General features: G+C 38.2%; 1 protein-coding gene across 4 annotated transcripts in view; it reads left to right on the top strand.

Annotated features, from left to right (window-relative positions):
* The window catches only part of SLC41A2 (solute carrier family 41 member 2), a 119,593-nt gene extending 98,138 nt beyond the window's left edge, over positions 1 to 21,455 (top strand). For all 4 annotated transcript variants that reach the window (XM_078449534.2, XM_078449531.2, XM_078449532.2 and 1 more), the window contains one exon: positions 17,986 to 21,455. In XM_078449534.2, coding sequence (XP_078305660.1) covers positions 17,986 to 18,171 — 186 coding nt within the window. In that variant the 3' untranslated portion in view covers positions 18,172 to 21,455. The remainder of the gene's footprint in view (positions 1 to 17,985) is intronic.
* The last annotated feature ends 1,247 nt before the right edge of the window (positions 21,456 to 22,702 follow it).

Here is a 22,702-nt window from a genome sequence, read left to right as displayed (position 1 = left end):
ATTGCTTCTTCATTTTCTTAACCATATATTTTAACAGTAGGAATTTCAATTTTAATAAAGTTCAGTTTATCAATTTTTTTCATTATGGTTAGTGCTTTTTTGTTTTAGAAATTTTCTGGATTTTTTAGCTTTTCTTTGGGGCTCTGATCCATTTTGAGTTAATTTTTATGAACTACAGATTAAGGTTCATATTTTTTCTTGTGAATACTTGGTTGTTTCAGCCCCATTTATTGAGAAAACTAGCCTTACCCTCCTTGAATGACTTTAGTGCCTTTATCAGAAATCAATTTACTATGTATATGTGGGTCTCTTCCTAAATTTTATTCTGTTTCACTGATGTATATATCTATTCTTATGCAACTGTTTTCTTTTGAGCCTTCACATGGTGGTTTTTTTTTTTTTTTTTTTAATTTTAGCCTCAAGAGAAATCATTTGCTTTTTTTTTTTTTTTTTTTTTTTTTGGCCGTTCTTTTTAATTGCAAGCTCTCTTTATGTGGGTCTCAGTTCATTTATGGGAGTATTTTTATTTTTACAGCTACAGATATGCCAAATAACCAAAACTAATGTAGATGTTTTTTTCTGTGATTCCTGCCAAATCAACATCCTTTTGTTCTCTACTCTTAACAAAGAGTTCTCAGTGTGCTAGCATTTCAACAGCAGCAGTAATTATATTTATGAATTCTTATGTGATACTGTATCTCAAACCTTATGGAAGTCCAAGTGGATTATGTCTGGGCTTTCACACTTGTCACTTCTCATGGCTGCTTTTTTCTAAGATGTGAATTCGATTAACTACGCATGTTCCTTCTTTTTGTACATCCAACTCTGTTCCCTGCTTCTCTCCATATTCTGTCTCTAAGCATAACTTTAGACCCTTCTATATCAAGAAAAGATCTATTTTCAAATCTCTCAATTGTTTCTTTGCCCCTTTCTCCCATTAAAATGAGTTGTCTTCCTTTCAGGGTTTACCTTTCTAAGGTCAAAGAAGTTCAGAACTGTACTCCTGACACCTTTTATTTTACCTGCAATCAGAGTGGTTTCCAGGTAGTTCCGTGTTCTAGCACTATTTATTACTCACTTCCTATAGATTTCAAAGTTATCCTTTTAAATCTGTTTTCTGAGACACTATGTCACCTAGTAAAGTGAAAAAACAGATTTCTGTACTGAGCTTAGGCAAGGAAGGGGTTTTGGGTCATCATTTCATGGGGGTTTTTGTGTGTTTTAGTTTGAATTTTGTTTCGTATTGTCAAGCAACATGTATTCGTGATGGTAAAATTGCCCCAATCCAAAGACCACCACCACAAATATTTCGGTGTGCTATTAAAAAAACACATTTTTTAAAGATTATTTCTCAAATTTGAGTAATACATATATTGGAAAGGCATACAATAAGTGGTTTTAAATGAATGAATATTCTTTTTTTTTTTTTTTTTTCTCAGTTAAGTGTTTTGCTAGAAACACAGAAAGGCCTCCTGCTTGTAAGACAAGCAGGGCCATCTTTGGGCTAAGGGCAGAGGGTGAAGGAGGAGCCCCTAAGTGGCTCAGGGCCTGGTCTCTGCTGATTGCGTCTTTCCTTATTATTCTGTGGGTACTAACAGCATTCAAGTAATTTAGCTTGGTAGTTGAAAATCAATAAAGGTTCATTTTCTATAGCTATGTACATATGTTTTATTTCTATCCTTTTTCCTCTTATTAGAAACTAAGAAACATCTTATTTTGCCTGACTTTTTTTTTTTCTTTTAATTTTCCAGGCTGTCATTTCCTAATGTTAAGTGACATTAGTTATCACTGGCTCTTTGCATGATTGGAACAGAATGACATGGTCAGATGAGGGAGTGATCAGTGGCAGGATTAACTGGGCCAGGGTTAATGAGCACCCAGCCAAAAATTATGCTTTTTTAAAGTTTTAATTATATATTAAATATTGACTAAACAGTGACCTGCACAAAGTATGAAGAATAATAATACAGTGAACACCAGGACCCTCAGCGGTCAGCTTAAGAAATAGAACACTACATGGGGCACCTGGGTGGCTCAGTCGGTTGAGTGTCCGACTTCAGCTCGGGTCATGATCTCACGGTCTGTGAGTTCGAGCCCCGCGTCAGGCTCTGTGCCGACTCGGAGACTGGAGCCTGTTTCAGATTCTGTGTCTCCCTCTCTGACCCTCCCCTGTTCATGCTCTGTCTCTCTCTGTCTCAAAAAAATAAACGTTAAAAAAAAAATTAAAAAAAAAAAAAAAAACAGAACACTACCAGAACCTTAGTATCTGTACCTTGTAAAGCTCCACATTCTAAAAGTTACAAAATAAAGCTGATATTCCCTTAGTGAAAAAAAAAAAATAAAAAAAATAAATAAAAGTTTCTTTTGGACAGAAGGTCTTAACCATTTTTGTGCCATGGACTCCTTGAGAATATTATGGACTCCTTCTCAAAACAAGGTTTATTCTTTTCCCACCTTCGTCCACCTGCCACCTCCCAAGAATAGTTTAGACCAAAGAAAAGATGCTTTTATTTAAATATCAGAATTAGATTGAATTCCTGTTGACTGATAATCCTAAATTCTTCTGAGCAAACATTTGTATATTAGATTTTAATGAGTAGGGTTTCTAGTCTGGAGACTGGATTAGGGAAGCACATTTTTATAGAAGTAAATTCAGCCTTTGTAAGTTAGGGGTTTGGAAGAACTGCACTAATTTGCTACTCCTGGCATTTATTTGTACCATATTTCTAAGCCTTCCTTCCCTGAAGAATCATCTTTCTTTACACAGTACACAAGGCTGTTACTGGCATTTGGGACATTGAGGGGATGCTAGTACCCAGGAATGTTGATTCTAGCTCAAAGAAGGAGCTGGCCAAGAGAATCAATATCGTCCAAAGCAAACATATATTCTTGTATTTGGGATATTTATTTAAATTCCAAGCAACACATCTAGAACATGCAGAACAGGCTACAGAGTTGCCTTTTCAGAAGGTATATTTACCTAAAGAATTTATGCATATTTCATAAAAAACAAACAGACAATGTAAAAACACAGTCTACCCTTGGTTTGATTTCAGTGTGTTTTTGCAGTGAAAAGCATGCAGTCCTTAAATAATCACTTAGTTTTAAAATAAAACATGTTGCATTAAGAAGTATCTGATATTCGTTGTGACTTTAATAATGCATTGTACACTGTTCCAAGGAAACACTGATATCCTTTGTTAACTTGCAAAAAAATAATTTAATAAATTGAAACCTGCATGAACTTTAAGTCATCCCAATACCTTTAAAAAGAAATTGCATGGGAAGGGAATTTAAATCCTATTTAAAAGAGTAAGAATGTGTGGCAGGGCAGGAGAAGAAATGCAAAGGTGAGGCAAACAATCACTATGTAATTTAGGACAACAGATTTCTTACCTTTGTACTCCAGAGCTAGAACAGATGGTGACGACATAAATTCATCTATTTTCAAGAAGCCTAAACTAAGGCTCAGGGGGAAAGATCATGTTAGTAAGTTTAGAAACCAGTGTTTACACTTCCAGTCCAATAACCTTTTATTTTTATTATTTTTAAAATTTAAATTCAAGTTAGTTGGATTATACATAGTGTATAATAATTATTTCAGAAATAGAATTTAGTGATTCATCGCTTACATGTAGCACCCAGTGCTCATCCCAACAAGTGCCCTCCTTAATGCCCATCACTCATTGAGCCCGTACCCCCCACCCAACACCCCACCAGCAACCCTCAGTTTGTTCTCTGTATTTAAGAATCTCTCGTGGTCTGTCTCCCTCTCTGTTTTTATCTTATTTTTGCTTCCCTTCCCCTATGTTCATCTGTTTGTTTCTTAAAGTCCACCTATGAGTGAAATCATATATTTGTCTTTCTCTGACTGACTTATTTCACTTAGCGTAATACACTCTAGTTGCATCCATGTTGTTGCAAATGTCAAGAGTTCATTCTTTTTGATCACCGAGTATTATTCCATTGTATGTGTATACCACATCTTCTTTATCCATTTATCAGTCGATGGACATTTGGGCTCTTTCCATACTTTGGCTATTGTCAGTAGTGCTGCTATAAACATTGGGGTGCATGTGCCCCTTCGAATCAGACTTTTTGTATCCTTTGGATAAATACCTAGTAGTGCAATTGCTGGGTTGTAGAGTGGCTCAATTTTTAATTTTTTGAGGAACCTCCACATTTTTCCAGGGTGGGTGAACCAGTTTTCATTACCACCAGAAATGCAAAAGGGTTTCTCTTTCTCCACATCTTCGCCAACATCTGTTGTTGCCTGAGTTGTTAATGTTAGCCATTCTGACAGGTGTGAGGTGGTATCTCATTATGGTTTGATTTGTATTTCCCTGATGATGAGTGATGTTGAGCATCTTTTCATGTGTCTGTTAGCAATCTGGATGTCTTCTTTGGAAAAGTGACTATTCACGTCTTCTGCCCATTTCTTCACTGGATTGTTTTTTGGGAGTTGAGTTTGATAAGATCTTTATAGATTTTGGATACTAACCCTTTATCTGATATTTCATTTGAAAATATGGGGCGCCTGGGTGGCGCAGTCGGTTAAGCGTCCGACTTCAGCCAGGTCACGATCTCGCGGTCTGTGAGTTCGAGCCCCACATCAGGCTCTGGGCTGATGGCTTGGAGCCTGGAGCCTGTTTCCGATTCTGTGTCTCCCTCTCTCTCTGCCCCTCCCCCGTTCATGCTCTGTCTCTCTCTGTCCCAAAAATAAAAATTAAAAAAAAAAAAAAAAAAAAAAAAAACTTTGAAAATATCTTTTCCCGTTCCGTCAGTTGCCTTTTAGTTTTGCTGATTGTTTCTTTCACTGTGCAAAGCTTTTTATCTTGAGATGATGAGGTCCCAATAGTTCATTTTTGCTTTTGTTTCCCTTGCCTCTGGAGACATGTCAAGAAGTTGCTGCAGTCGAGGTCAAAGAGGTTGTTGCCTGTTCTCTCCTCTAGGATTTTGATGGTTTCCTGTCTTACATTTAGGTCTTTCATCCACTTTGAGTTTATTTTTGTGTATGGTGTAGGAAAGTGGTCCAAGTTCATCCTTCTGCATGTTGCTGTCCAGTTATCCCAATACCATTTGCTGAAGAAACTGTCTTTTTTGTATTGGATATTCTGTCTGCTTTGTGAAAGATTAGTTGGCCATACGTTTGTGGGTCCATTTCTGTGTTTTCTATTCTGTTCCATTGATCTATGTGTCTGTTTTTGTGCCAGTACCATACTGTCTTGATGATTACCACTTCATAACACAGCTTGAAGTCTGGAATTGTGATGCTTTCAGCTTTGGTTTTCTTTTCCAACATTACTTTGGCTATTTGGGGTCTTTTCTGATTCCATACAAGTTTTCGAATTGTTTGCTCTAGCTCTGTGAAGAATGCTGGTATTATTTTGATAGGGACTATATTGAATATGTAGATTGCTTTGGGCGGTGTCAACATTTTAACAATATTTGTTCTTCTAACCCATGAACATGGAATGTTTTTCCATTTTTGTGTGTCTTCAATTTCTTTCATAAGCTTTCTGTAGTTTTCAGTGTATAGATCTTTCACCTCTTTGGTTAAGTTTATTCCTATGTATTTTATGGGTTTTGGTGCAATTGTAAAAGGGATCAATTCCTTGATTTCTCTTTCTGCTGCTTCATTATTGGTATATAGAAATGCAACTGGTTTCTGTACATTGATTTTATATCCTGCGACTTTGCTGAATTCATGGATCAGTTCTAGCAGTTTTTTGGTGAATCTTTTGGGTTTTCCATATAGAGTATCATGTCATCTGTGAAGAGTGAAAGTTTGACTTTCTCCTTGCCAATTTGGATGCCTTTTATTTCTTTGTGTTGTCTGATTGCTAAGGCTAGGGCTTCCAACACTATATTGAGTAACAGTGGTGAGAGTGGACTTCCCTGCCATGTTCCTGACCTTAGGGGGGAAGTTCTCAGTTTTTCCCCATTGAGGATGATATTAGTTGTGGGTCTTTTATATATGGCCTTTATGATCTTGAGGTATGTTCTTTCTATCCCTACTTTCCTGAGGGTTTTTACCCAGAAAGGATGATGTATTTTGTCAAATGCTTTTTCTGCATCTATTGAGAGGATCATGTGGTTCTCATCCTTTCTTTTATTAATGTGATGTATCACATTGATTGATTTGCATATATTAAACCAGCCCTGCATCCCAGGAATAAATCCTACCTGATCATAGTGAATAATTCTTTTAATGTATTGTTGGATCTGGTTGGCTAGTAATCTTGTTGAGAATTTTTGCATCTATTTTCCTTAGGGAAATTTCCTGTAGTTCTCCCTTTTAGTTGGGTCTTTGTCTGGTTTTGGAATCAAGGTAATGCTGGCTTCATAGAATGAGTTTGGCAGTTTTCCTTCCAGTTATATTTTTTGGAAGCACTTCAAAAGAATAGATGTTAACTCTTCCTTAAATTTTTTTTAATGTTTTTATTTTAATTTTGAGGGGCGGGGGAGCGGCAGAGAGAGAGAGAGGGAGATACAGAATCCGAAGCAGGCTCCAGACTCCGAGCTGTCAGCACAGAGCCTGGCACGGGGCTCGAACTCACAAACTGTGAGATCATGACCTGAGCTGAAGTCAGACGCTTAACCAACTGAGCCACCCAGGCACCCCTACTCTTCTTTAAATGTTTGTTATAATTCTTCTGGAAAACCATCTGGCTGTGGACTCTTGTCTGTTGGGAAATTTTTGATTAGTGATTCAGTTTCTTAATTGGTTATGGTCTGTTCAAATTTTCTATTTCTTTCTGTTTCAGTTTTGGTGGTTTATTTATTTTTTTATTTTTTATTTTTTTAATGTTTATTTTTTTCTGAGACAGAGACAGAGCATGAGTAGAGGAGGGGCAGAGAGAGAGGGAGACACAGAATCTGAAGCAGGCTCCAGGCTCTGAGCTGTTAGCACAGAGCCCGACGTGGGGCTTGAACTCACAAACCGTGAGATCATGACCTGAGCTGAAGTCAGTTGCTCAACCGACTGAGCCACCCAGGTGCCCCAAGTTTTGGTAGTTTATATGTTTCTAGGAATTTGTCTATTTCTTCCAGACGGCCCAATTTTTTGGCATATAACTGCTCATATTCTCCTGTTATTGTTTGTATTTCTGTGGTATTGGTTGAGATCTCTCCTCTTTCATTTGTGATTTTATCTATTTGCATCCTTTCCTTTTTCTTTTTGATCAATCTGGCTAAGGGTTTGTCAGTTTTGTTATTTCTTTCAAAGAACCAGCTCCTGGTTTCATTAATCTGTTCTACAGCTATGTATATATAAAATTGATTTCTGCTCTAATCTTTGTTATTTACCTTCTTCTGTTTCTGGTTTTAGGCTTTATTTGCTGTTATTTTCCAGCTCTTTTAGGTATAAGGGTAGGTTGTATATTTGAGACCTTTCTTCCTTCTTTAGGAAGGCCTGGATTGCTATATACTTCCCTCTTATAACCACCTTTGCTGCATCCCAGAGGTTTTGGACTGTCGGGTTTTCATTTTCATTAGCTTCCACATACTTCCTAATATCCTCTTTAATTTTTTGGTTAACCCATTCATTCTTTAGTGGGATGTTCTTTTTTTTTTTTTAATGTTTATTTTTGAGACAGAGAGACAGAGCATGAACGGGGGAGGGGCAGAGAGAGAGGGAGACACAGAATCGGAAGCAGGCTCCAGGCTCTGAGCCATCAGCCCAGAGCCGGACGTAGGGCTCGAACTCATGGACTGTGAGATCGTGACCTGAGCCGAAGTCGGACACTTAACCGACTGAGCCACCCAGGCGCCCCTGGTGGGATGTTCTTTAATCTCCAAGTATTCATGGTCTTTCCAAATTTTTTCTTGTGGTTGAGTTCGAATTTCATAGCGTTGTGGTCTGAAAATAGGCAAGGTATGGTCTCTGTCTTTTTGTACTTGTTGAGGGCTGATTTGTGCTCCAGTATGTGATCTATTCTGAAGAATGTTCCATGTGCAATCAAGAAGAATGTGTATTCTGCTGCTTTAGGATGAAATGTTCTGAATATATCTGTTAAGTCTATATGGTCCAGTGTGTCATTCAAAGCCATTGTTTCCTTGCTGATTTTCTAGTTAGACAATCTGTCCATTGATGTAAGTGGGGTATTGAAGTCCCTTATTGTTATGGTATTATTGTCAATCAGTTTCTTTATGTTTGTGATTAATTGATTTATATATTTGGACGTTCCATGTTTGGAACATAAATGTTTACAATTGTTAGATCTTCTTGGTGGATAGACCCCTTAATTACGATAGAATGCCCTTCTTCGTCTCTTGTTCCAGTATTTATTTTAAAATCGAGTGTGTCTGATATAAGTATGTCTACTCCAGCTTTCTTTTGACAACCATTAGCATGATTGTTGGTTCTCCATCCTCTTACTTTTGATCTGTAGGTGGTCTCAGGTCTAAAATAAGTCTCTGGTATGAATTTAGTGCTATTGTGTTGCCTGTAGAGTTGGTGTTTCTGGTGATGTTCTCTGGTCCTTTCTAGTCTTTGTTGCTTTGATCTTTTTTGTTTTGTCTTTTCTCCACTTAAAGAGTCCCCCTTAAAATTTCTTGCAGGGCTGGTTTAATGGTCACAAACTCCTTTAGTTTTTGTTTTTCTGGGAAACTCTTTATCTCTCCTTCTTTTTTGAATGACAGCCTTGCTGGATAAAGAATTCTTGGCTGCATATTTTTCTGATTCAGCAGGTTGAATATATTCTGCCACTCCTTTCTGGCCTGTCAAGTTTCTGTGGATAGGTCTGCTGCAAAGCTGATCTGTCTTCCCTTAAAGGTTAAGGACTTTTTTCCCCCTTGCTGCTTCATAATTCTTTTCTTGCCTGTGTATTTTGTGAATTTGACTGTGATATGCCTTGGTAATGGTTGTTTTTTGTTGAATCTATTGGGAGTTCTTTGTGCTTATTGGATTTAATGCCTGTGTCCTTCCCCAGATTGGGAATGTTTTCTGGTATAATTTGTTCCCCCCTTTCTATCTTCTGGAATTCCTATGATTTGGGTGTTATTCCTATTTAATGAGTCACTGAGTTCTCTAAGTTTTGTATCATGATCTTTTGCTTTTGTTTCCTTCTTTGTTCCACTTCATTATTCTCCATAATTTTATCTTCTATATTGCTGATTTACTGCTCTGTTTCATCCATCTGTGCCATCGTGGCATCCATTCGAGATTGCATCTCATTTATAGCATTTTTAATTTCAGCCTAACTAGATTTTATTTCTTTTATCTCCACAGAAAGCGATTCTCTGGTGTCTTCTGTGCTTTTTTTCAACCCCAGCTAGTATTCTTATACTGTGGTTCTAAATTCTAGTTCAGACATCTTACTTATTATCTGTGTTGATTAAGTCCCTGGCTGTCATTTCTTCCTGTTTTTTCTTTTGGGGTGAATTCCGTCATTTTGGGGGAAGAAAAATGTTAATAAAATAAATTAAAATTGAAAAATTAAAAACAAAACAAAAAATCAAATAAACAAAGCTAGATCCCAGGTGTGTTTTTGTCTCCTTGTTGAAAGAAACGGTAGAATATAGAAAAAAAAAAAAGGGAAAAAGGGTAAGAAAAAATTTAAAAATTAAAAAAATATGTAATAATAGATTTAAAAATTTAAAAACATAAAATAATTTTTTTCTCTTTCTGTATCCAAGAAAGAGAAAGAAAAGAAAGAAAAAAGAAAGCAATGTAAGCAAAAACAAGCAAAGAAAACAAATGACCCACCAAACAGAATGAAACCCAAATGAATTTACATCCAGTTTCTCCTAGAACTGAAACTATGAAGCACTCTATAGTCCGTACACTAAGCAGGTGGAGTGACTTGTGCTGGTCTTCTGGGGGATGTCCTTGGAGGGCACAGTTGGGTGGGGTTTGGTGTAATGGCTCCATTCTCCACCAGATGGGGCTGCTTAGCTTCCTGGGGTGGATCCATGTGCATGCGAGTGTGCAGGGGAGGTGGAAATGGTTTCACCCAGCTCCCTAGTCTCTGGTGCAGGAACTTTGAGCACTCACCAACCCATAATCAAACACCCCTCCTTGGTGCCTCGAAAAACTAAAAATAGAACTACCCTACAACCCAGCAATTACACTACTAGGCATTTATCCAAGGGATACAGGTGTGCTGTTTCGAAGGGACATATGCACCCCAATGTTTATGGCAGCACTATCAACAATAGCCAAAGTATGGAAAGAGTCCCAAATGTCCATCGATGGATGAATGAATAAAGAAGATGTGGTATATATATACACTGGAGTATTACTTGGCAATCAAAAAGAATGAAATCTTGCCATTTGCAACTACATGGATGGAACTGGAGGGTATTATGCTAAGTGAAATTAGTCAGTCAGAGAAAGACAAAAATTATATGACTTCACTCGTATGAGGACTTTAAGGTACAAAACAGATGAACGTAAGGGAAGGGAAACAAAAATAATATAAAAACAGGGAGGGGGACAAAACAAAAGAGACTCATAAATATGGAAAAGAAACTGAAGGTTACTGGAGGGGTTGTGGGAGGAGGGATGGGCTAAATGGGTAAGGGGCTTAAGGAATCTACTCCTGAAATCATTGTTGCACTATATGCTAACTAATTTGGATGTAAATTTAAAAAAATAAAAAATAAGATTAAAAATAACCCCACCCCTCCTTTGTCTCAGCCCTCTCTGTCTGCTACCCACCTCTATCCTGTCTGTGCCCAAGCTGTCTACCTGCCAGGCAGCACCTCTCTGTAGAGTTTTATCTCAAATGAGGTTGTGTTTCAAAACCCCTGTGGCTGAGACCCACACCAACTCTCTCGGGGAGGGTCTTGCTGAGCAACGGCCCAGTGCCGGCTTGCCCTAGAAAACGTTTGTGTGGTCACTCAGTGACAGAGGTTCAGAGATTATGGCAAATCGCAACACACAGTCAGTGCCAGGTTTGGCCACACTCTAGCATCTTCGTCCCAATACCAGCAAATGTGGCTGCTCTCTGGGGTCCGCTGAGACTTTTGCCAGCAGGGAGGCCGAATGGCCTCTACCAAATGCTCTTCAAGCAGGGGAACCACTTTCTCCCCGTTGGCACACAGACCCTTCAGACCTGCTGCCTGCTCTTGGGGATTTCTTGCCCCGTTTCCTCACCAGAGCACCACCAGGCACTGAGCTCTGAAACTTCAGACTCTGCACTCTAGTGTTTATAGAATTCTAGTGGTATTGAAACCCTCTCTTTTCTCCCCATCAGTACTTACTGTGTACAGACATTTGCTTAACCCTTAACACATATTAGTTAATTTCTGCAATGTACCAATGAGATAGTTAATGGATATCTCATTGAAAAGATGAGGAAACTAACATTTGAGGGTTTTATTCACTCGTTGACAGTAACACAGTCATTCAGTGGTAGAGCCCCTTCAGCAACACCCATTTGTTTCAGGCTTATCATGTAAAAGTGTTTTGCTAGAAACCAAGAGGTCAAATAGAAAGATGGCATGGTTTTCCCCTTCCAGAGATTCACATGTGAGATCCCTGGAACCTAACATGTGAAAAGTACATGTTAGATCAGTAGCTTTCAAATGTTTTCGACCACAACACTCAGTAAGAAATATGTTTATACTGAAACTAATGCATATATATTTCTATATTTTATTTATATTTAAATATATGTAATTTTGTAGCTGAAACAAAAGTTTTATGAAATGTCCTTAGTAGCATGCTAATACTTTCTACTCTAACCCGTTGTATTCTATTTTATTCTATTTCATTACATTAAATTGATTTCATAATTCATTCATGGGTCACATATTGGAAAAGGATATGTTCTATATACAATTATGCTTTAAAAAGTTCTTTTAAGTGTGTGTGTGTGTGTGTGTGTGTGTGTGTGTGTATAAAACTAGTTCCTACTAGTCCTCCAGAGCAACTTTAGGTACTACTTCTGTTATTTCTATGTTGGATTGCTAATTTTGCTTTCTTAATTTAAGAAATTATCTATGGACTTTTAGTTATGGTAGATGAGGATATAGCCATCTTGCTCAATGCCTTATTTCCCCAACTTTCTTCCTCCTAATATAGGAAGGCTCAAATTTATTTAACAAATAGTATTGTTTATATTCTATGACCGTAAATATCATTTATCACAGAGCCGAGTCATGCAGTATAATGATATTTTCTTTCTTTTCCTTTTATATTTTCTTCCTCTTAACCTCTCTTTGATTTTTTCCCAGAGATAATTGCCCTATTTTTTCACTGGCATAGTTTCCTATAGACCTATCCTTAATTTTTTCCTAAGTGCTCCATCACAGTTGTTGCATACCTAGACTTAGTTTTTTGCCCCCAAACTCTATTATGTCAGATAATTTGCCATTTGCCTTGATCACAGAGACCTCCTTTCCAGACACTCCATCCTCCTTCTGTGTCTGGACTCTGGCTCCCCAGCCCACTGCATGGCTCCCATCCCAGAGCTTTCTTCCCTCCTTGCTCTTTTCGGTTCACTCTTCTATTTCCTGATCCCCGTTCTTTCTCTTTCTTGGTTCTCCCCTCATTTTGCATCAACAGATTTTCAAGAAAGTTCCCAAGAAAGAGAACATGGGAGAAAACTTCCTGAGTGCATGCATGTCTTAAAATGCTTCCGTTTAGCCTCCACACTTAGTAGATAAATTGACCGGGTATAGGATTCTAGTTTGGAAATGCCTTTCTCTCAGAATGTCGAAGGCGTTTGCTTCCTCGTCTCCCAGTATTGCTATTGGAAAAGTCAGGTTCTTGTTCCTTCATGTATGACCTGTTGTTTTTTTAAATCATAGTCAGTGTTTGTTATGCTCTTTCTATGTATCGGGCGCTGTTCTAAGTATTCTGCCCAATTTCATCTTCACATCATTGTCTCGCTGAGATAGGCATCATTTCCTCTATCTTACGGGGAGGAGACTGCGGCACGGCAAACTTAGGTAGCTTGGCAGTGGAGAAGGCTGCTGACTGGGCGCTCTACCAGCAGAGGATGGAGGGGTGGGGGCGCTTAACTGGGAGCCCTCCAAATGTGAACGTCTAATGTCCTCTCTGGGGGGGTATACTCCCACCTGCCACTGTTCTTGGAACAAAACCAGGGGCTAAAGGGATCCCATTGTTAACTACCAGTTAATCCTCATTCTCAACCAGTGCCTGATACTTCCTCGTGTTTTTGCGTCCTGAGACTTTCCCATTCAGTTTCTCCACAAAACGTCCCCTTATTTCCCAGCTGGAGAGGACAGTTGCAAGAATGATCAAAGAACCAGCCAGTTTCTCACTCCACACACAGACACTTAAAGACCCCTTTGGTGTTAGCCTCAGAGCCATTTGGTACTAACAAGTCCAAACCTTTTGTGGCCTCTTCAGGGCACACTTGACTTCCTCTCTCAGGTATCCCCCTGGGCAGGCATTCTAAGATGTAGCTTGGATCGCCCCGGTCAGTGAGTTACCACTGCCCCAGCAGCTCACTTTTTTTTTTTTTTTAATTATAAAATACAAATGAACAGGAACTATAGGAAATAGGAAATAAGATGATCTTGTATTTAGCACCAGCTTTATCAACTCTTAACAAATTATTTAAACAACTACTTCAAAATAATCAAAAATACATCATGTATAGGGCTGGTGCCTTCTGTACCCGGTCTCATTTGATTTCCTCCCGAGCAGTTAGCAAAATTGGTATGTGTCACTACCAAGCATGTTTCTGTACTCTTGCTACGGAATGAATCTATAAATAACATATTGTATTTTTTGTCGTATTTATAAGCCTCATTGGAATCTTTACGTAGTCTCCTACTGCCTTTTCATTCAATCCTTAGGCTTTTGAGACATGCTCCTATCGAGTCGCGTAGCTCTTTTTCATTCATTTTAGCTTCTCTGCAGTGTTCAGTCATGTGACCTCGGAGTTCATTTAGTCATCCCTCTGCCTGGAGACTTTCTAGGTTATTTCCAACTTTGGACTTTTATGACAACGGTGCAACGAGCATGCATGTCGGAGTTTCCCGGCGGCGCTCTTGCAAACACACCAAGATATTGGTCTTCTCAGTCCTTGAGGTAGCCACGTGGGACTGGGGCTCAGTGAAGCCCCCGGGGCAGTCTCCTTCAGCCATGAACAATTTTACCCTTTTACCTATGCTGCAGAAGAAACGGAGGGGAAAAATCATGTTTTCGTGTGGAATTACCGAATTGAGGAAATGCACACATGTTGCCGAGTTGGTCCCCAAAGCAGTGCGCCAATTTATACTCCCTTTGGCAGTGCAGAGTTCTTTTGACCAAAAACAGTGAGCTGCACTGACGGGTGATAATTTGGGCCTTAGCGTTAGACTATGATATGGGTTTGAGCCTGTCTCCGCCCGTGAGCTGTGTGATCTCGGGCAGGCTTCCAACCCTTCACATATGCCTTAGTATCCTCTTGTGTCAAAAAGGGATAGTAATAGTCCATAGCATATAATAGAGGTATTTTGAGAATTCAATCCGTTCACATGAACCTCTTTGAACATTGCATGTACCCATTACAGCTGTTTCACAAAACAAAATTGCTATTACTGTTGCTTAAAAATTGATTTTTGCCAGTCAGTTGGGTATGAAATGGAGTTTAATGCGGTTTAATTTGCATTCGTGTATTATTAGTGAGGGTGAGCATCTTTTCATATGTTTATTAACACTTTAGATTTCCTTTTCTATTCTATTGGGTTGTTTCTTTTTCTTATGAACTGTAGGAGTTCTCTGTATATTCTCTTTAAATATTCTGAATACTAATTCTTTGTCAGTTATAAACAGTGCAGAGATTTTTTTCTCCCCCAAGCCTGGAGAGTGATTTTTAACTTTATTTATGGTATTTATTGAACCACAGAAATCTTTAATTAATTAATTTATTTTTATAAATCTTTAATTTAAAATTGTTTATAAACTAAAATATTTTATGCATTTTTACGCATTTTACTTATGAGATCATTGCCTACATCAAGGTCACAAGACATTCTCTTACAGAACTTCTCAGTTATTGCTTTTTGTACTTGAGTCTTAGCTAGAATTTATTTTAGTGTATGAGGTAAGGATGCTATCTTATTTCTTTCTGTATGAATAAGTATTTGTCTCCTGAGTAGAGGTCAGCACACATTTTTCTGTAAAAGGCCAGAGAGTAAATGTCTTGGGTTCTGTGGACCATATGGTCTCTGTCACAACTACATAGTTCTGTCATTGTAGTGTAACCTGTAAAACAGGTTATTTAACCTCTCCGACCTGATTGCTCCAAATGAACATCAAGGGTAATAATAGTGCCTATTTCATGAGAATCTTGTGAGGATTGAATAATAGACTAAATAGAAAGTAAGTACATAAATGGGTGGGGTTATGTTGCAATAAAATTTTATTTATAAAAACAGTTGGCAGGTTGAATTTAGTCCATGGACTATAGTTTGCCCACTCCTGTTCTAGACAAATCTAATCTGTTCAATGCAGATGTGCAACAAGGAATTAGTAGATTGTGTATATATCACATATGTATGATGTTATATATTGAATAAATTTATGTATATAACTATATATTAAATATCTCCTACATGAATATATAATATGATGCATATATGATAAAAGAGATTTATTTATTTACATTTCTTGCCAGTCTCATGGAAATCAGCTACCTTTTTCTCTTTAAAACTGTTGTTTCCTCTTGTACACATTACTCATTCATCAGCACATTCCTTTATTGAACTTCCATATAGTCCAGTATTATACAGCTTACTACCTAACTTATTCTATTTATAGACAACCCCAATTGTTTTCTTGAAAAAAGTTCTGTCTTTTGGTACCTTTTATCCTTTAGCCTAAAACTACCCTCTGAAGCTGTGTATTATAATCTAGCATCTCCTGATACTATAACCTTCTTACATTCACATCTGCCACCCTCCCTGCCTGGGACAGACTGTTGTATGACATTGTCTCACGCTGATTCCCCAGCATTCAGTTGGATACCAAGTATCTGCTTTGTGAGCTACTCACTTTGCTAGACCCTGAATCTAGCAAACTTGGGTGACCTAGTTTCTATAGAAATACGGCATCCGGAACAGAATGCACTGCCCAGATGTGGCCTGGCCCATTCAGGGTCCAGTGTATGACTCTTTCTCTCTCTGTGCATTATGCTTTTATTGATGTACCCTGAGATCGTGCTTTCTTACCTTTCTCTTCATGCCCCCAGACCAAGACTCTTATTACTTACTTCAAAGTCAGTGTGGCAGATATTAGGCCCTTTTGGGTTTTCTTCAAATGGGAAAATTTGGGGCACCTGGGTGGCTCAGTTGGTTAAGCATCCAACTTCAGCTCTGGTCATGATCTCGTGGTTCGTGGGTTCAAGTCTCATGTCGGGCTCTGTGCCCGACAGTTCAGAGCCTGGAGCCTGCTTCGGATTCCGTGTCTCCTCTCTCTCTGCCCCTCCCTCACTTGCTCTCTGTCTCTTTCTTTCAAAAAATGAATAACCATTAAAAATTTTTTCTTAAAAATGAGAAAATTTAAACTCAGCATGGTAAGAAGCTTGCCCACAGTCATACAGCTGATAAATGGAAATCAAATCCGCATCTTATCATTTTCAAGTCCAGAATTATTTCTAATATTCCATGCTTCCTCCACACGCAAAACAGATTGTTCTGATGGAACTTTCTGTGATTCTAAAACAGTCTTTGCCAGGGAAACACTAAAGAACAAATAACTTCATACAAAATAAAATGGGCTAAAACACAGCCTCCCTCTCTGACAGATGTCCAAAGATATTTAAAGTTCACTCCTTTGGAATGGGTACACATCTGTCTCTCTGTGTAGACGAGCCAGTCTCCTCTGAAGGTGTCAGAGCTAAACCTCAGCACACACAAGTGTAGAACCCAAGGCAGCTCGCCCAAAGTGAGCCTCCATATCTACATGTCAGTGAAAGGTAACAGACCCTTGGCGTAGACTCTGGGCCTAGGATGCGCCTCCTCCTGCACATAGAAATAGGAATGAGATGGCCACAAATGGTCCTAGCAGTGACACCATTAAAATCTACTAGTAGCAGACATCTGATGAAAGCTTATTGTGTGCCAAGGACTGAACTATTCAGTCTATTTAATCCTCACAGAATTCTCGTGAAGGTAGGTGCCATTATTATCTCTAACGTTCACTTGCGAGAAATAGAGAGGTTAAGCGACTTGCCTTCATTTGGCTCGTAGGTGACAGAGAAGTGCTCATAGCCACTAAACTCTACTTGACGAGTTGTCCACAACCAGGGAACACTGACCTCTCTAGTCCCAAATCCCTTCTTACTAAAGGAATTTGAAAATTAGACAATCCTTCTACTCTAAATATTCGAAGAGAAAAATATCTGGTCCCAAAATTCAAAGCATTACAAACGTCTTCATATTCCTGATATCCTAGAAAGTGCTTACATATATCACCTTCGCATTTGAATAACCCTTTAATATATTTTGACTCTATGTCTAGATCTATAATACATCCATGTAGAGGAGTCATTCCTCACTACACCTCCCTTCTAGTTACTGTCCTTACCATTGGCTGAAATTTCCCTTGAGAAGCCACCCATGGCCTTATAATTAGTGAGTGTGTGGTCAGTTCCCCATCTTTATTTCATTTGATATACCTTCAATAGGAGAAATGTTATTCCTTATTTTAGTTTTTATTTCCTTCTTTATATGCTCTTCTCAGGTTTATCATATAGAAAGAAGTTGAAATATTACAGTGATTTGGCAACTGTATAATACTATTCAATATAAGAATTAGTGGGATTTGGGGAAGCTTGAAGAAAATGAGAAGGTATATGAAAAGTGGAAGAAAAATGTTATTAATAACAAATACACACGCTATTTTTTCTTGTGAAAAGATGTTCTTGTCAGTTAAAGATTTCTTCTCTTCAAGCATGGTTCTTGACTTGACGCATGCTCTTCCTTTCAGAAAGCAGTGGTGTAGGATTATGGCCCAGTGGGCGTTTTGTCTACTGGGGTACGAATATCCAGGCAATAGAAGTAATCTCTGGTGTTTTCTAGGTGTTTACCTTGCTGTGGATTGCTGACTGGATGGTCCATCACTTCTGGAGGAAAGGAAAGGACCCGGATAGTTTCTCCATCCCCTATCTGACGGCATTGGGTGATCTGCTTGGAACAGCTTTGTTAGCCTTAAGTTTTCATTTTCTTTGGCTTATTGGCGATAGAGATGGAGACGTTGGAGACTAATAAGTCCTCAAACTGTTCTCAAGTTCCACGGAGGAAAACACAAGACAACCACTTATGACTCTTTTTCAAAAATCTTAAATCAGTAGTTTGACTTCTACCAGGGTAATCTTCAGTTGGCCCTGATTCAATTAAATGGCCTTAACATTTTTTTAAGGAATTTGTGTTAAAACCAGAATCAACAGTATTTGTGCTGCTTTTCATAGAATAAATGATAATTTGACATAGATGTAGACACAAGCTCAAGCTCTGAAATTAACAAAATAGGAAAGAATATAGGATGTTTACAATGAAGAAGTTAAAAACCGCTGATGTAGCGGAAATATGTGTTATTGTTTAACTTACAATGCCAGGTTCAAGGAAACAGAGCTCTACTTTAGCCTTTCTTGTCTCACAGATGTGTTGGACTGCAAATCCTACTACAAAATGAAAGAGACCCAACCCAGCCTTTAATAGTTTTAACTATGCCCACCTCTCTGCTAGCCGAGAATAAATGATCAATTACTAGCTCCCAACCTGACCTAAATATGTTCTGCTGAGCATAAGATAAACTCACTTTTCCCTGTGCCAATGCTAATTTCAGCTCTGTAAAGTCTTCACAGGCTACTGTTTAAACACAGAATGACCTTGACGGATCTTTAAAGAAAGCAATGGGTCATTTTTGATCATTGATTTATTAAAAGAATTTTGATCTTTTTAAGAAAACTTAATAGTCAATAACAAGAGAAAACGAGCTGCATTTATAGGGACGAGATGGTGTGAGAAATCCTGTGTGTGTGGAGGCGGGGGGAGAGACAGAAGACAGAGAAATGTTTGATGGAGTACTGAATCTTGGATTGTTGATAGCAAAGATCATAGTACTATTGGAATATTAGCATTATGTAGTTCTTTTTTTTTAATGTTTATTTATTTTTGAGATAATGTGAGAGACAGAGTGCAGGCAGCGGAGGGGCAGACAGAGGGAGACACAGAATCTGAAGCAGGCTCCAGGCTCCGAGCTGTCAGCCCAGAGTCCAACGCGGGGCTCAAACTCACGAACCGTGAGATCATGACCTGAGCCGAAGTCAGATGCTTAACCGACTGAGCCACTCAGGTGCCCTAGCATTATGTAGTTCTTAAACACATTTTATCGATATGCTTTTGTCATTTGGTCCAAAAATTTTGCTACTGCCCAGAATTTACTATTTATTACCTATATTAAAATGAATAGTTTTTTTCTTATTAAAAAAAAACCCTACAATTTAATATAACCTTGATATTATGAGACTTAGAATGAGTAAGTGATTCACTTGCTCTTCCAAAGAAGTCTATTGGAACTTTTAGGCTTACCATTTTAAAAGAGAAGTTGGTGGGTTACTTCAATTATTGGTCATGCCTGTACATATCATCTCTTTGCACAAGCTTATTTCTACATGGGAACTCTATCATATACACTGCTATGTTTCCTATATATTTTTCTAAAACCTGATCTATATTCCAAAACTTTACCAACTCTTTAGTTATTCAATAGGTAAGTGTTTTTATATCACATATAGTTCATTAAAAAAACTCAGTGGAACCTCTCCAGCCCATCAGATATCTAATAATTTAACTGATAAGGGGGGAAATGTACATTAATTTTGATCATTGTGGTTTAAATTGTGAGTTAGTGTTAATATTATATAAATAGTACATTGTTCATAAACGTTGGGGTAAGTATTCCTATTAAACTCTTTAAGGGGACTGTGGTGTAGAGTTATATATTTTTGCTTATTTTAAAACTTTAATTATTCCACTCTTCTGCCTTATAATGAATCTTCCAAGGCAGAGAACTGAACTAATTATAGAATTTCTCCTTTGGAGAGTTATAATGTCAAACAGTGAACATTCTTTTAAAAGAAAGAATGATTAAGTCAATGAATATTTAGCTGCAAAGATTTTTTTATTTGAAAAATCCATAAATAATTTCCTTGATTTTATTGTAAAGCTTTTGTAAATTACTTATTTACATCTGGACTGTATGATTCATAAGCATTTGTATTTCCTGATAGATTTCTATTTTGATTTGTAACATGAAAAAGTGCCCAGCAAACCATACTTTTAGAGCATTTACCATCATCTTTAGTGCATTACATATTCTGAAGCGCATTCAAATACACTATGTTAGATAGTACTCACAACAGTACCTGTGAAATAGGTCAGGTGGATACTTTTATCTGTGTTTTGCAGCAGAAGAAACTGAAGTGCAGAGAAGTTACACTTCTAAAGTTGCCTGGGTGCAGGGTGCCCGAATCAGGACTAAAATCTGGGTCTCTGGCCCCCTGAGCCAGTACTCTTTCTATGACCCCTGGGTGTACCAAGAGTACCTAACTAATTAACTGACTGGAAATAGACTGAAGCATCAGGATTTTCTAAAATAGGATAGAGTGTTGCTACATCTTTCAGGTTTCAGACAGGGAAACCTCCATTTACTAGATCGTAATGCTAAGGATAGCCAACTCTAAATCATTCATGCTCCTAAGACCAAGGAAAACACCAATAAATGAAGACTTCAGAATAAAGAACAATGCCTTATTTCATTGAACATTTAGTTGCCACCCCCTTCCCAGATTTAACCATTTTCCATAGATGCTAATAAATAACCAACATGACTGATTGGAGTTCTGTCTCCTTTCTCTTTAGCTATCCAATCTTGGTTACAGCAACAAAATGTCTAAAAAGGCATGTCAAAGGGGAAAAATAATAATAAAGACATGGAAAAATCAGTTACCAATTAGATCACTTAATTTATAAGATGGATGTAGATTCCTTTAAAAAAACTTTTTACTGGTTTTCTATAAGCCTTTACATGAGTATGCAACCAATAAGCTGACTTATTTACCCACAAAATAATTTATTTTCAGTCTTATATTATGTAAATTGACAGTATTTATTTTTATACAACATAAAAGCTTCTACTCTCCAAACTTCTTCCTTTCACTAATTTATCACACGCTTTATTTATACAGAAATCATCTTTTTTAAGACATATTTTTATTCTTGCTCACTATTTTTTTTTCTTTAAAAAATAAAGTTTAGAACCTGATAAAATGGAAACTTGTGATAATGTATCCTCTGGGAGACATCAAGAGTTTCGCATCATAGACTATCAGTGACGTAGCCAAAAGAAGTACATTTTCAAACTCTTTCAGTAACTGGGCTTCCTTGCCTTATAAAGTATGTATGGTCTAGTATACCCATTTATAATGGGCATCTGCCATCTTTGAATTGTTGTAAACTCAAATAAGAATAAAATTTAAGAAATATTACCCAGTCTTGTTGTACTTCTTGATAACCTAGATGGACATCAAGCCTGTGTGGAACTCACCCAGAAGAGACTAGGGTGATGTACGTATATTTGTTGTATTTGTGAGTATAATACATGAGGCTCTGACTGTACCTAGACCTCCAAACCATTGCTTTACCACCTTTTCACTATAGAGTACTCTTCTCATTTTTCAGCTTAGATCCCTGGGTCCGTCAATCCATACATCCTCAACTGCCTCCTTCAGACACCCGGGGCAGCCCTGGTTAAATACAGCTCTCTGCCTCCGCTTTGCCTGCACTTGAGCAGTTCGATATGGTTCGTGAAAAACACACGACGGCTCGGACAGATCTTTACATTTATAACCTCAGACGTCGAGTTAACTCCCACTGCCCAGCAGCCTACTGTATTTCTCTAATTACTTCACTCTCTGGAGATCAGGCTTTTGTCTCCAACACTGAAAGTAGACCTGTCAAGGTCACCAACAGTCTCCATGCTGCCAAATCCAGCTATCAGTTGTCAGCAAGAATTCTTACCTTATTCAGTCCCTACAAGTATTTGACAGTCTCCTTCCTCCTTGAAATGCTTTCCTCACTTAGCTTCCCAGAAAAAACTCTACCTCTTTCTTTCCTACGTCACCGAAAGCCTCTTCTGTGTTTTGCTGGTTGGTCCTCCTCAATCTCTACATTCTGGAATGCCCTACAGCTCAGTTTTGATGACCTCTTCTATCTACCCTTTCTAGGGGACCGCACTCATCTCATTGTTTCAGATGCCATCTGTACCGATTATTCTCAAATATATTCCTCCAGCCCAGGCCTCTCACCTGAGTTCCGGACCTGTATTTTTACATGCCTGCTGGACAACGCCACTCAAACAACTACAAGGTATCTCAGACATTGGAACAACACCATCAACCACTTAGCCTGACTGACCCAAAGAGACCACTATATCAACAACTACAGAATAGGGCTCATCTCCTTAATATATAAAGAAATCTAGAAACCAGAAAGGAGGAGACCAACTACCCAATAGTTTTGGGTATTTACTCTCTGACCCTTTCTACACAAAAAAGGTGACCTACCCTGTTTGAGAGTGAATTCCTCAAATTTTCTTTTTTTTTTTTCCTTAATTTTTTTGTTTATTTTTGAGAGACAGACGGTATGAGCGGGGGAGGGGCAAAGAGAGAGGGAGACACAGAAGCAGGCTCTAGGCTCTGAGCTGTCAGCACAAACTCCAACGTGGGGTCAAACC

Source organism: Panthera onca, chromosome B4, assembly GCF_046562875.1.
Source record: "Panthera onca isolate mPanOnc1 chromosome B4, mPanOnc1 haplotype 2, whole genome shotgun sequence".
Lineage (NCBI taxonomy): Eukaryota > Metazoa > Chordata > Mammalia > Carnivora > Felidae > Panthera > Panthera onca.
The sequence above is the reverse complement of the archived record's forward strand: the minus strand, read 5'-3'. Positions and strand labels throughout refer to the sequence as shown.